This window comes from Gallus gallus, chromosome 1, assembly GCF_016699485.2.
Source record: "Gallus gallus isolate bGalGal1 chromosome 1, bGalGal1.mat.broiler.GRCg7b, whole genome shotgun sequence".
In the NCBI taxonomy this organism is placed as follows: domain Eukaryota; kingdom Metazoa; phylum Chordata; class Aves; order Galliformes; family Phasianidae; genus Gallus; species Gallus gallus.
Window position 1 is genome coordinate 68,464,405 of NC_052532.1, and position 15,939 is coordinate 68,480,343.

The following is a 15,939-nucleotide window of genomic DNA, read 5'->3' on the forward strand; positions in this document are numbered from 1 at the left end:
ATCTTTTTTTATTTTTATTATTATTTAGCATCACGTTCCTCCAATTCAGTTTACTGGAAATTTTTGGCAATCAGCAAGAAATGTGATTTTTGTGGTAAGAATACGTGGAAAAAAAATGAACGATCCCCTTGTGATTAATACTTTTGATGCACATGAAACATGAATTTCTGCAGAGGCCTTGTAACAATTATGCAAAAATAGCATGAAGCAGATTGTAGCCCAAAGAGCTTGGTATCATGAATTCCAAGTGATCTTCTGATTTTGTAATTGCAATTATAATCAGAAAATTCCTCAACAGTTTATGTCTCATAAAATTTAGGGTGCCTCATTTTAATAATGCTAAGAATAAAGAGCTGCAGCCTATTTACTGAGGATGAACTAACAGAGTTTACAGGGGCTTCTGACACAAAAGTTTTTATGGAAACGAAGGCAGCTTCTGTATAAAACAGCAGAAACTTAAGCAGGCATTTCCAGCCATACTTAACCAACCTCCCACTTTCAACAGAGAAACCCTTACCCAATACATACACAAATAATACAGAGTATCTGTATGATTCCTAAGCAATCAGTGAGTCTGTTACAATGTTTATACAGTTCATTACATGAAACAAAGAATGCACTACCTAACTACCAAAATGAACTATGTAACTAGTACTGAATAAAGAAAGTTCAAAAAGCGACAGTCTCCTCTGGTAACATGGGCAATGGAACAATTACTTCTTGACACATCCCACTCACATTTGGGGATTTTTATTAAATCAAGAACTGAAGTTTGATTTGCAGAAGTAGTCCTTTGGTAGCATTTAAAATGCTGACAGTCGATTCATTAACAAGAAATCAGGCATTGTGTTTTACCATTGTGTGAACAACTCATACTTACAGTGGCTCTTCCATCTCTATTTTCCTACTGCTATGAAGATCCTCTTGTTCCTTCATTTTATCTACAGCTTGTGCTTGTTTTTCGATCTCATTAAAGCTTTGGCTGCTGACTTTTTGTGCCCCCAAACCACCTTTTTTGGCACCAAGCTTGATTCATTAAAGAAAAAAAAAAAAGACCCAAGATTACAACAGAGAAACTGTTGAACTGAAGAATCAATGTTGAAAGCAACAACAAGTACTATACTCTGTTAGTGAGTATACAGTGCAACGTCAGTAATGACTATGCTGCATAACGGTAATATAATAAACTTCATTGCAATTGAACCATTTGATGCTCATTCACTTAATTCATAATTACAGAAGTGCCTAAGATTTTTGAAATAGTTCTCACTGACCAGTGCATTACTTTAACAGAAAGGACTGACCTATCCATATTTCTAATAAACGTGTACATAGGTATTTAACCACTTACAGTAAGATAGGAATACACAAGTTTTGTATATAAGTGTATGCAAAATTCATAGATGCACAATTAGTATTTGCATATAATGAAGAACAGCAAGTCGATTTTTCTTTTCATTTAAAAGATAAACATGTCAGTTTAAGAGGTCACAGTTTTGCACTGGTTCTTTTAAAACAAATCTACTTCTAGTTCATTACTTCAAAACACGAATACAAATCCTTTCATTCTGCTTATCAATCATTTAAAAAGCACTGACTACTACGAATATGAATAGATAAAATGATGTAGATTCAGAAACAGCAGAACACTAAAACTGCTGCTCTCAGTCTCCCATGTGTTCAACTCTTTATCTCCAACACTACAGCAACACTAATTTTCCCAGTATACCTGTCTTAACCTGTTAACACTTCGAAGTCTTCATCTAAGAGCTGTGGCCTGAGTACATACAGAATTGTACAGTTTTAGGCTCTGACAACACACGTGCACCTGTGAACCCAATTATGTTCTTTTAGCTGATGCAGCTATGTTCTCTTACAGTTACTTGGAATAAATTATGAAATTCCTCTTGCATACTGAAGCCCTCTAGTGGCAGTAACGAATAGTATGTTTCAACCTAGTCAATTGTTTACTCCAATGAAAGTCTTTTCCATACATTAGCCAGACCTAGATAAGGTGACTCACTGTAACATGACATCCTAATGCCTAATATTGGGGCTATTTGATTGGGAATTGTGAGCTATACTACCAAAACTTAGCTTTTCCTAAGTTCCTAAATTCTCCTCAATTCCTAATTGAGTCAATTCTGAAACATCTGGCTCAGTTTTCATTTCCTTGAACAATCACTGAGATGCACAACTTCTCATGTCTTCTGTACAAAGGCCAGATGCCTAAGAAAGCGTTGGGATCCAATCCATAAACAAGTCTCTGAAGTATCTTAAAACTATCTTCAACTGAATGCAGCCACAAGTTATCTATGAATACAACGAAGCGCCATACTGCAGTGTGGTGTTAGATGAGAGCTGCTACACAAATAAAAACCTACATGTCTCAAGTTCACCTTATATCAACAGATTAAGCCATACGTGTGTATTTGGCCACTTAAAAGAGCTATTGGAAAGGCCTCTGTTTTCAGGATTTGCTACGAAAAGAACTCAAACGTCAACTAACATAGCTGAAAAACTAAAAAAGAAGTCTAACAATCCAGTGTCAACGTATCTGACAAGAAAGAAGACAGGCTACAGGGCAGGTCACGGGATGAAGTTTCAGGCACAACGGTTGTGAATGAAGCCTACGTATCAATACAGGCTTTGACATTTTTTATTTTACTCATTTTTTAAAAGACAGCAGGTGTAGAAGTCTGGACAGTGCAGTCAGCTGCATATACACAAACACACACAGAATCTATCTGAAATCAGATAACAACCCATGCATCTTAAGTACTCTGCTACAGAACAACAAATCTCTGAGACAAATTTATCTTAACAATCAGAAAACCATTTGAGTTGGAAGGGACCTATTCATTTTGAAATGGATCATGAGTTGTTTTGATGTAGAACAGGTTTCCTATTGCGTTTTAGTTTCATAAATTGTTACCGATATATGTACTGTTTAGTATTAACTCACATAATACACTTCCAAATTGTAATTTACTATTTCCATAGATCTGTAATACAGAGGGGGGAAAAAAATGTTAATTATATAGACTTACCCCTTTCTTAACTTGATTCGGCTTCTTTTTTATAAAGGAGGTGTTCTCTGCAATGATGAAATGTACGTTACTCGACATACACTTTTATTAATTTCAGAACTGCAGAAGATAATTTCTACAATTTCAGCCTCAAAATATGTTTTTGAATTTACTGTCATAAAGTACTACAGTTTCTTCACGAAGAGATTCAGAAACTAAACTGATTACAGTGAACAGAGCCATAACTATAACCAGAAAAATGTGAGAAAGAGCCTCAGATTGAGGATACGGTACCTCTTGCCTTCCTATTCTTAATAGGAACCTCTTACCTTCCTACTCTTAATAGGAATAAAATTGCAGCTCAGTTCTTGGTTGTGGATACCTACTAGTACACAGGCTTGCCGTTCTGAATCATACTAGAGGTTCACCTGATCCCAAACCACTTCCAGGACAAATTTTTACTAGATAGAATGCCCTATCTATGTTGAAAACAACCAATGATAAAATAAATCAGTATCATCATAAATGTACCAACAAAATCACAAACATCACCAGAGGTGACAACATATTCTATCACTGAACTGGTTTTGCTCAATTGCCTAAATATACTATTAGGGGTCTAAATTTACACGTAAAGTTTGAAAGTTCCAGTCTTAATGCTTTGTATTAAACTTCAAAACATACAAAATAAATGCATTTACATCCTGCTCTTCATGAAGCCTGACATAACTCCTGATGCTGGTATTTTAATGAGGCCACAGTTGAATTAACTACAGTTTTCAAACAAGTCCTACTAAATGCTTATACATATAGGAAAATTCTTTTGAGTTGAAATTTAGTTGGAAATAGACTGAACAAGAATACACAGAACAGAGATTTGGCACGTAAGTTAGAAGTTGCCTCGTCCAAAATAAGTAAGAAAAGCACTTGTTTTATGAAAACCTGTGTTACAGATAAGTATTAGAAAAACAGGTAGCACAGGTGCCTATTCTCTAGTCTCCATCTCATAAAAAAATGTGAACACAAAAACAGCGATGAAGATCACGTCATCTCAAAGCACTAAGCAAGACCAAGCCACGCTTCTTTACTAACACTGTACTCCTGCTCCTGCAGGATGATCCTCAAAATGATACACCACTTATGTATTTAATTCTGTTCTGTTTCCCTCAACTTCTTAACTCATACAAAGATATATTCCTCACTGTCACATAAATTTAGATTCTAGGCACTGAAGATTTTGCATTACAAATACAAGTCTTTTCCTGCCTAACTTTATGTTTTGTTTTCTGAAAAGGAAGTAAATCTACATTAAGATAGAAAGAGGGACCTGCAACATGTAGTCTTGCTTTACATAAAGTTCTTGCTTAAAAAAAAAAAAAAAAAAAGAGCAGGCCATTATTCACAGCACGGTGCTCCACTTGTGTGTAGATTGTGTATAGATGTAGAAGGCCAACAACTGTAAAGCATTATTGGTCACCATCATTAGGTGCAAGATCTGTAGCATTTAAACTCACCAAGCCAGCTAGGATAACACGGATAAAACCAGAACGCAATTGACTAAAACTGATTTATTCAATGGAATACACTGTTTAAGAGAAGAAGTCGTGAAACAGATTCTGATGTTTCAAGCTAACTCATGCACAGAATATTGAGGTAAGACTTTCGCATCCCTTTCCAGTCACACATTCTGAGTAAGAACACATACAGAGGCATGCTATACTGGTTGCTGTCTTCTGCTTATGTTCATTACCTAATGTGGCTTTTGGTGATGTACTAAGGCAATCAACACTTGGTCCGTGTTCTGGTCCACCTGAAAATATAATGTATAGCAAGGATAAGGGTACCAGAAGGCTCATTAAATACCAAAATACAGCTCACCATCCTCAGAGTACTGTCTGATACAGATACCCTAATGTGTTATTTCTGTTACAGCTTTACCAGTTACTAACAGGCACACAAAGATTCATCTGAAACCTTCTGAACCAGTCTTTAAGTTGGATTTCTACTGAACATTATTAAAGGAACATGCAGCACCACACATCCTAGCACAACCCTTCTACAAAATCTCATTCCTTCCCAGAATTCTGAAGTTATTAGCAAGGTTAGATGATTTAACTACTGAAGCAGGGTAAAGAGAGCCTAAGCAAAGAAACTACCTGAAAATGCATAAAGGTTTTTGTTAACAAAGAACCAGCCATACCTTCATAGCTTTCTGGGATGTTTTCTGAAGCTTTCTGTTGTAGAGGAGCTGGTTCTGGCTCTGATAATACCCATTCCGTATTCTTCATATTGAATTAAAAAAATAATAATAATAAAAAAAAAATCAGAAGTGCACACAAAATGGAATCCATCAAATAAATACAAGCACTGTACTCAAAGACCACTGACGAGTTAATATTGAATTCTTATGACTACAGCTTCTAGTTTTAAAATCTATTAAAAGAAATGCCAACCTTTATTAAAAAGCAAGCTGTTTTCAAAGCACTGCTGAGCATCTGTATCCACCTTCCAGGAAATTTCATTGTTTACCATCCAAAACAACAACATGCATTTTAATTATGTTCTAGATTTCTTCACTGTATGCAGGCTATTCGCTTTTATTTTTTACTCTTAACATTTATAGAGTACATGAGATCTGAATCATTTACTTACACACAATAACCAACCCTTCTCCCCACACTATGCTCTCATACTTCTCATTTTCTAACATTTACTTTTTGACTACAAGTGGTATTCCAAAGTCTTTGATGAGTCCTTCCCCTTTGCTCAGACACATCCTTCTCACCAGGCAAGCCTGAGGCCTGGACACAATCATACCTGCTTAATGTTACCTTTTTTTTCCTCTACAAGCCCTGTGCCAGGTCATGCTTGCTCTTCTTTAAAACCTCAAACTCAAAGCTTCCTGACATTTCCCTCTCAAAATACCACACTCAAGGAATCTCTTGCCCTGAGGCACACAGACAAATTGTCTCTGAACTCCTATCTTTTCAGCTATCCAAAAATTCTGCTCTGAAAATTTACTGGACCTGACCCATAAATTCTCTCAGTTCCTACTTCTTGTCCTCAGCCTAAAAATATTTACAACAGTTCTCTGCTTAACCCTCCTTCTCCCTGGCTTGCTTCAGTTTATGCTTTTCCTTGCAAGTGTTATTCCATATTTCTTTTGGAAATAGAAATACTCTGATTATTTTTCTACTCTCAGAACAGATCATCTTCTGGTGAAAACCCTAGATAGTAACAAAAATGTACTTATTTTTGTCTTTGCAATAAGCATCTCTGGGTAATACAGCATTCTTCCCAACCTGTAAAACATAAATACTCCTTCCTTGGTTCAAAGATGTCAGAATTTGAGACATTCAAATAGTGACTATAGTAGAAGCTCCTAAAGTAACAGATGGATAACAAAAAGAATGAATTTCCCCTCAAAATGCATCTCTTCAGAAACGTTAAGAAACAAAGAAGATGCCTTTTAAAATGTTACAGAAGTGTTGGTTTTGTTGTTGTTGTGTTTTTGGTTTGTTTGTTTTTTTTTTTACCATTTCGTTGTTCATTTAAATTACAGGTCTTCCCATCCTTGAGCACCCCAGATGCATTAAAAAGTCAATAAAGCGATGCTATTTTTTACCATGCTACCCAGGTGCAGATAAGAGCAACTTGCATTATTTGCTGATGATGTACACAGAAAACCACATATTATGATAGGGAAATAAATGTTTTTGAAGTGGTGAAGAATATTCACAACAAGAGCCAGTATGACATATGCTCAAGTTCTTTGAATTCTATTCCAAAAAATGCCTCATGATGATACTTGAGTTTCAGGTGTTCACAGACAGCAAATGTACTAGAAAGCACTACTGCCACAACATTCAATATTGTTGCAATATTTAGGAATATTAGGTGTAGCAGTAGCTTAATTATTGGAAGTTTAAGATCACAAGTTTAACTCAACGACCTACTGTTTAAGATTCTCTTTCAGGGTGTTAATCTTCATAACAGAATACACAGTTATCCTAATACATTTAGAAAGCAAAGAACTAAGTAAAGTCAACCTATACCTTGGAAGAAGCGTGGGATGCAAAAAAGTCCTCTTCTTTGTGTTGAGGTGATGCAGGTGGCATTCCACAGCCATCTGTCCACAGCTACAAGTGTTTAGAGAGAAGATCAAGGTAAAGAAGGAAGAGAAGGAGATCATTAATTTTACAGGACAATTGTGTTAAGGTATTCTAAAAACTGCACTTATCTTAGAACTACTTTTTTTTAAATCAGGTTAAAAATGTAGTGACTTTCTTTGCCTAAGTATTTCACCCTTGCAAATATATTTGAGTATATGACATTCCATGTTTTGATTCCATGTCTGTGATATCTCCCTTCCCAGTAACCATTTCCTTCCTAACAAAATATTCAGTATAAGCTCTGCTGCAGTAATATTATCAAGATTTAATATCACTAGAACTTTTGAAACACGTTTTCTCATATTCTCCCGTAAGAATAAAAAAAACCACTAAGAAAATATCATGGTCTGGTACTTTGATGAATTGCCCCACTTGGTCTAAGAGTTCCAAAACCTCTACTACACCTGCAGAAAGCTTTTGCAAGATGCTAACAGTTCTCGGGGTAGGCTGCAGAGCCCTAAGTGCCTCAGGTCATTCTCGGAACCTTGCAAGACAATACTTGAACTTGTGATCTACATTCCAAGTTTAGAAGGTTCTTTCTAATACATGCAAAAGACACTGTACTGAAAATGATGACTACTTCCAAAAAGGTTATGAAATATGCAACAAGCTTACCTCATCATTAAATAATCAACTCAACCAGTGAATTAAAGAATTTTTTTTTTAATGGGACTGGTACAAAGACTAATTACTGAATGACACGCTTCAACAATATAGATAGCACATCATTACTTAAGCTTGTAGTATATTCAGAAATATACCTGTTACTTTTTTACGTAAGAAATAAATTATTAATACCAAGTTTTTGGATGAAATCTGTAACTGAAGGTTAACACAGCTCTTTAAAGTGTCATCTGGGGAACTTAATGCCAATTTAAACACAGATAGTATATTAAGTTTATTTAAGCTTGTTTTATATCTAAAGCTATTAAGTAAAAAAATTATCTGAAATTAGTGATGTGAACCATGCTAAATATAATATCCATAGCATAGAATTGTTCTAACTCACTAAATCTCATGCTGTATTATGTATAGACCATAAGAAAAAAAAGCAAGAAAACTGTATTGTGTTTTGTTTCTTTTTTTTCCTCTCTCTTTTTCTTTTTTAATTCCCACTCATCTGATCAACTTCAAATGAATTAGTCATGGATGGACTTGAACACACAGCATTAAACAATCAAAGCATTCATTCTGTGTATGCAAAACAGAACTGTTGTGTCAAACTTACTTAACACCTCAGCAAACGCATACACTGCATAGTTCACTAACAACTTTTTCCTGTCAGCAATCTAACTTCGAGGCTTTGACAGCATGCCTGAGTTGCATCAGCACTTCTAACAGAACAGTATGTTCAAGACACATAATTTGCTAACTTCTCAAGTATAATTTTCATAGAATATGTACCTATTCAAACCAAAACACCACAAGAATCAGAACTATTTTATAGATAGCTAGTGGCACTTCTATGTTTCTATAATGCTGTACTTCTAAGTAATAATTCAGTTCCAGAAAAGCAAAGCTTATCATAATACAGAACTCATGGAGAAGAGCTGGCAACTTCATTGCTCACAAATACAATTTTGCAGTACATCTGTGAAACAATGTAGTTCCCATTTTGAAGAATACCTGAAGTTTCTGCCTACAATTCTTCGAAGTTACTCTAAATGATACAATTAATGCTTTGAATAACCCAGAAGTGACTCTGAAATATCAGGTTGAGCTCTACCCCCAATATCTGCTGCAAAGAGTTCACTCCACTTCTTGCCTCCTCACAACAATGTGTAGCAGTATCTCCAAATAATCACCTTTCACACTGTTAATTAGAAACTTTAAATGACTCCAGTAGTTAAGGAATGGAAAGTGTTTCAGAAATCTAAATGACAAAGGGCACACATGACTTACATCAGTACCATGTTTTCTTGTTGCTTGTGTTGCAAGAGATTTAATCTTCTCCTTGTAAAGCTGCGCAGCTCGACTGTTATACTTTGCGTTGGTGTCATTTGTTGTGCACCCATGTTGATGGAAAAAAGCAGACTGTGAAGCAAAACATATATAATACTATAAGAAATTTCAAAACAAATGCCACTTTACATTAATACACACTGCAATGCAGCAAAATACTCTGCTCCTCTCTCTAAATCTTCTAAAGTCTACACAGATCTCCAAAATAAGAAGTCTACATAGATTTCCAAAATAAGAAGAAAACTCCATTATGACAACATATGGACGCATAAAACAACAAAAACCAAATACATTAGTGGGACGTTCTACAAGTATATACAATTCCAATCATATAGAATGACTCCTACCTCTGAATCTAACAAGTGAAGAAAGGAAGAGGTAACTGACTGACAACAGCTGTGCTTCAAAAGATGTTTCTGATATTCTAAAAGGCATCACTTGGCTTCATTTCAAGCATGCTAGGGAGAACAATGTATGTTCAACAGACTTTTTTACATGGGCAGGTAGCGACAGGACAATGGGGACTGGCTTTAAACTAAAAGGGGAGATTTAGGTTAGGGGTTAGCAGGAAATTCTTTACTCAGAGGGCAGTGAGGCCCTGGCACAGCTGCCCAGAGAAGCTGTGGTGCCCCATCCCTGGAGGCATTCAGGTCCAGGAGCAGCGGGGCCCTGGGCAGCCTGAGCTGCTGGGGGGCAGCCCTTCCTGCAGCAGGAGGCTGGAACTGGATAAGCATTTCTTCCAACCCAAGTCATTCTATGACGCTGTGATTCAATAGCATCAAAATGAATACACAGAAATGGTCTTACTTAAAAACAAAACACAACACGTTTCTATGTATATACATATAGCTACACACTGTCTTTTTATGTGCTTATTTACATACAAATACAACTTTTGTTTGCAAGATGAAAACATGGAAAAGCTAGGCATGTTTTTTAGTACCTAGAACTAACTAGCAAGTTACATCATACGTTCTTGCACAAAAGAACATATCAGACCACTACAGTAAAACGCAGTAAACAAGTTTCTGATAGGGTCAGCAAATCCAGATAACTGAAGGTCATAATGTCAGATGTAAAACCAGTACACAAATACCACATTTGGTAAAAAATTAAGCCAGCCAACTTCTCTAACTACAATAAGAACAGTTGTAAATATCACCCTGCCACAAAGATTGTGTATTTCTGCTTATAAATACATATACACTTATGAAGTTGACTTTCAGAGCTTTTCTTTGTAGGCCCCAATTGCCATCACTGTAGATATTTATTCTGAAGACAAAAGGAACTCGCAACACCACATTTCCTAGCAACCTCATGGAGAGCTGGGAAATAGGAAGTTAACAACTGCCATTATCCAAGATTCAGTGTCATCAGGCAGTTACAGAATGCAAACAGCAAATGTTAATCTGACAGTATTTCTAAGCAATAGTTGTTAGTAAAAATAGAATTTGACTTAACTGGAACAAAAAAAAAGAAACTTTTTCAATGAAATTAAAGGGAAAACATCAACTTTTTAAACGTTCAGGTAGCTTACAAAACTGGTCTTTAAATTTTCAGCCATTTATCTTCATTTCTCAGGTAATCCAAAACAGGTCATTATGAATTTGAGGTATATAAGGGGTGAGTGTGCTTATATTTGACCTCTTGGTATAATGTGTGATAGGAAACAGTGACATCCAAGCAAAACAAAAAAAAACCCACATAAAATTAAATGATGTTCACTGTTAATCCTCTGGGAATATGCTTTCTGAAATTAACTGCAGTTCTTTTTCAAAGTTTGCAGTCTCTCCCTTCCAATTGCCTTAAAACCTTTGGCTAAAAGAAAAAAAATCCCTCTTCTGATTAGTTAAAACTATGGTGTTTATGTACCAGATGGTGTAAAAGAAACTTGACAATTAAATTAATCTAAATGCAGTATAAAAAAGGAATATAACTCTTATTAAGAAAGGAGAGAGAAAGAAAAGGAGGGTGAAAAACATTATTTTACTTCTGAGGCAGCTACACAGCTGTTCAGATCTGCACACCAGAGACAGTCACTTGCTGAGTACCAAATTCAAAGAAAAAATGTTTGACTGGGAAATGCAGAAGTGGAAGATAAATAATAATTATCCTCAATTCACCGTTCTCTGCATGGAAACAGAAAAAAAACTGCAACTCCCTTTTGGAGAAAAATGCAGCAGTTGGCATGACTTTAACTTACCTAAATATTGTGAAATAAACTTATTTCTAAGTACATGAAAAACGAAACCAAAAGTAACAGCCAATATGAATTGGCCAAAACAAAAACACTGCTACTTCCTCTCTGACAGTGTCGTTTGCCTTATCTTGATTTCAGTTGTACCAAAGTCATACCTCGACATACGAGAGACTTTCAACATAAGCCCCACAAGGAAATACAGCCACGGGAAAACATTTGTTAACTAAATTTACAAGCAGATGGAAAGTCATCTTTCAGCAGTTATCAATGTTTCACTGTTAGATTAGATGTACTGACAATGTATCAACAGTAGTTTCCAAGCCTAACGAGCTTCAGGATACATACAGCATTTGCATTTCCTCCAACTTGCATGCACCTCAGTTGAAACCAAGACCAATTGGAATCCAGTTCTGTAGATCTAAAGAGAGGGAAACACGTTTAGTGTATAACATGTATAATATTTAAAATCTACCCTTTTCTGTGTACAGAGTCTCTCACACAAATTACTTTGGGGAAGTGTGAGGCAACGACTATCAGAAGAATTCTAATCATTATAGTACTATGATCATCAGGAATGGATTCTTGAAAGACCTTTTGTAACATTCTTATATACAGTGACAAAGCAACAGAGGAAGAATATTGAGTTTAGGATTTTAGCTGATGGAAAACACTTGTTTTTAAGTACAATCCATCCTTAAATGCATTGTTCTCATATACTTCAAACAGTAGCTTCCATTTCTAATATTTCAAATGCCTCTCAGACGTAACCCAGGTGGGGATACTCACCTGAAATCAGAGAACCTCAGTAGAACAGCAACAACTGGCTGAGCCACCAAAGGGGGTAGCACTTCACACAAAAGCTCTCTTCCTACCCCTGGTACTAGCACTATGGCAACATAATAAACTGCTTCAGGAAGCAAAGCAGGCAAAAAAACTATGTAGGTCTCTTAACTGGCTTGCACGGGCATCAGATTATCATTATTATCAATACACTGTCACACTGCTGAAGATAATAAAGTGCTATCTGCCTCAGTCTTTCTTTGGAAAAAATGATGAAGCACTTCAAAATGCTTACTCCCTTCTTTATTTTCATCATCTTCAGCGCAGAAGCAAATCTGCCAACAAAAGTGTGCTACTGACACAATAAGCGGGCAATAGGAAAGGGCGCATGGCACAAATGCTATTGAACCCTACCTATTTACCTGATTCCCAAGTAGCCATCAGATAAATCAAAGCCAATGCAAACATTAAAAACGTTTGAAGGAGAAGAAATGAATGGGCTTCTCTCTCTGATCAGGCATCCAAACAAAAAAAACCAAAACGTTAGAAGCCAGAATATACATCTTTCTATTGTTGTGGTAAAATTATACCAACCACTTACCGAATGAAACTCAAGTGCACGCCAAGTGATCGGTGCGTCCCTGAGCAATCAATACAAAGAAATACTCCATATGTTATGCTTGCCCAGCTAGGGTTTTTCGATCCACAGTCAAAACATACCTTAAAGAAAACAAAGATCATTAATTTATGCATAACCTCTTCTCACAGCTGTATTATGGGTCATTCTAACACCCTGGCAGGGATCAGAACTTCATTCGACCTTGACGCATGTGTCAACACAACAACTTCATGCAACCCTAATTTTATAAAGAGAAGCTGCACAACCTGCCTGAGCTTGAAGAAAGCACCCACTCTGCATACCACTTCGCCTAAGACTCTGCCAGATGTTCCCATTTGTACCATGTATTACTTGTGAGCTGCTGAACCAACCATTTGGCTGTCCACAAGAAGACTGGTTAAATAGCTGACGTGTCCAAAATGACATCATAGCCAAAGCTAAGATTTTCTTATCCTCTGCCACCACATTGGACTCCTAACATTCAGCCAAAGCTACAAGAGGTATCTGCCTCTATACGTCACATACTTTGCAAGTGTACAAACCACAGCCCTCAAGTCCTGCTTCGGTTATTCTGACATCTGTGCCACTCTGGTCAAGGAAAGAGAACAAAAAAAAAGTTATCTGGTATGAGTCAATTTTCAAATGCAAGGAAGAATGCAAATTTAAACAGAAACAGTTACTCCTACTTAGTGTTACATGCATAGGTCTCTTCCTGCACAAAAACACTTCACCTGGTCTGGTGGTTGGCGACCCTGCGCATGGCAGGGGGGTTGAAACTCGATGGTCACTGTGGTCCTCTTCAACTCAGGCCATTCTATGACTCTATGATTAGTTGATCAGTGCTTTTTCAGTGGGATTTATAAAGGCTGCAAAGGGCTAATTCCACAGCCAAAGCACCCACTTACTGGGCATCCCGAGTAGCATCTATTAAGAAATGAACCCCACAGGGGCACGTTTTTTCACCTAAACTGATGGAGTTTCAATCTGCAACCTTATTCTTCAAAATCAAGGTGAAGGGAAAAAAACAAACAAACAAAAACAACTATTCCTGCTAGGAACTCGATTAGCATGACTAAACAGAGAATTTCTCTTACATACCCTGCCAAACTACAGGAAAGGAAGGAGTGCAGGAAGCGTATACATATCCCACAACTGCACGTGGAAATGGGGTCATTCACTGACATCAGCAGAAAGAAGAAATGAGAGATAAGCTGTAGAAAATGAGTGACAAAAGGAGGAGCTACAGAGAGTCCCTGAAGTAAGCACAGGGGAAAGAATGGTATACAGGAAGTTGGGGAAAAAAAATAATGAATTCCTTAAAAAAAAAAAAGCTAGCTTCACCTTCATTTTCAATAGGCTGTTTTGAAGCAGGGCAAAAGGAGGGAGCTGACTGAATGAGAAGTGGTTTCTGATGGAGACCAAAGCTAGCACAACAGCTTCTATCGCAGGAGAACAAAGCAGACCCTGAACAGTGGCCTGGACAGAAAGTCCCCAGAGCAGAAATGGGAAAAGAGAATCCTGAGTATTGGCAAGTGGTTAAAAAATAATCCCGTGGTTAGAAAAGTTCTGTTGGGGACATCCCTAAAGATTCCTCAGTACAATTATAAGCTCTTCTTAATTTTAGCGTCTTAAAAAAGTTGATTGCATCACATTGGAAGGCAACTGTCACAGAGCACTACAGCACACCGCCTTCAATGGCCCAGGTCTGTATCAGCTCTGTACCAGACAGTCTTGAAAATGACTCACAGAGATAAAGCCGTACCTTTTAGGATTGCGACGCAAGCAGGAAGAACACCTAATTTCTCCAAGAACTGTCAGTTCCATCCCATTACGCAACAGACAGTTATGCTTCAGTAAGTTAACTGACAAAGGCGTGTACTTAACTCACACTCATGTTGCTGAGCTATCTCCATTTCTGAAGTGCTTCCCAACACATAAATTCTAAGGAGAACTGAAAATAAAGTAAGAGATTTCACAGCCAGCCTAGAAAATTGTCTCCATTTTAAAACCAGAGACAGTGTGTTTTCTGCGCTGACTGAGATACAACTAAGGTATCAAAGTCATAAAGATCAGTTTGAAGGACACACTTCAATAATCTGCTGCTTTTTAAGTACACTTGTAATAATTTTGCCTATTTTGTTTTCAGCCATTTTGGGACGGTCCAGATTCAGTAACAATCGCTTAAGGCAAAAGCCATAACCAAGATGCTTGTACCAAAACAAACACAGATTGAGGCATAATCCATAGCAAGAAGTCATTAAATTGTACAGCATCCACCTCGCACAGAGGTGGAAGTTAGCAAACCCCTTACCTATGGTGGTGAACAAACTCACAGTGCCCCACTGCCATTGGACATGGAAACTTACAGACACAAGGCCTACAGAAGTGCTAGCTTTGGTGCTCCAGGAGGGCTGGCTCAGCAACCAGCCTAAGGCCAGGGCTGTGAAGGCATGTGTCAGCTGTGCAAGGTCCCAGCACCGAGCTGTGCAGGAGGTGTTTGTCATTGGGCAAAGGTGAGCTGTGTGCCAGCAGCTGGTCTTACTCACCCACTGCCACATTCAGATATGCTCCCTTTTCTTGCATCAGCAATAACAACTGTGCTTATTAATGCGACTGGAAACCAACACTGCAAACCTGCTCTGGCTCAGAGCAAAGGTAGGGCCAACTCACATCACAGCCACATCACCAGCAATGCTGAGGTAAGGCAGGGAGCAGGAACATTTGCCAACAGAACGGCACCAGGCTGCCGTTTGGGAAGTGTCAGAGTCTTAATAATGACATAAGGGACCACCACATACACAAAACACAATACACACTGTAATAACAGAACTGAAAAACTAAGAAACCACCACCACAATGCACCTACTTGGTTTGCAGCCAGTTCACATTCTTGAGTTGCGTCTCTAAGTGGTGCCATGGATGCTGTCCTCACCAGGGAAAGGGAAAGAGCCAGAGAAGGGAACAAAAAGCCACCTATTGCAGGGAGATAGACTTGGGGCAGACCAAGAGTCTGTATACAACAGCACCAGGACAAGTCCTCCAACCAGGTATGCTCATCTAAACCAACTATACCGTGCATCTTCATGACTGAAAACAGCCTTGTATGCTCAGAATACATCCTAAGTGACAACTTGTTAAATGCTGTCAGCCAACTCTGGCTTATGGAGTGCATAAAAA

At 37.6% G+C, this 15,939-nt stretch overlaps 1 protein-coding gene across 9 annotated transcripts in view; it reads right to left on the reverse strand.

The window, feature by feature from the left end:
- The window catches only part of ARFGAP3 (ADP ribosylation factor GTPase activating protein 3), a 33,729-nt gene that overhangs the window by 16,045 nt on the left and 1,745 nt on the right, over positions 1 to 15,939 (reverse strand). For 3 of the 9 annotated variants that reach the window (XM_040697611.2, XM_046939548.1, XM_046939552.1), the window contains exons 2-10: positions 12,745 to 12,863; positions 11,709 to 11,781; positions 9,104 to 9,235; positions 7,606 to 7,686; positions 7,085 to 7,168; positions 5,230 to 5,311; positions 4,780 to 4,839; positions 3,051 to 3,097; positions 881 to 1,026 (exon numbers count right to left, since the gene is read on the reverse strand). In XM_040697611.2, coding sequence (XP_040553545.1) covers positions 881 to 1,026; positions 3,051 to 3,097; positions 4,780 to 4,839; positions 5,230 to 5,311; positions 7,085 to 7,168; positions 7,606 to 7,686; positions 9,104 to 9,235; positions 11,709 to 11,781; positions 12,745 to 12,863 — 824 coding nt within the window. The remainder of the gene's footprint in view (positions 1 to 880; positions 1,027 to 3,050; positions 3,098 to 4,779; positions 4,840 to 5,229; positions 5,312 to 7,084; positions 7,169 to 7,605; positions 7,687 to 9,103; positions 9,236 to 11,708; positions 11,782 to 12,744; positions 12,864 to 15,939) is intronic. The other 6 variants (NM_001397113.1, NM_001012539.2, NM_001397114.1 and 3 more) reach the window with 3 other exon arrangements.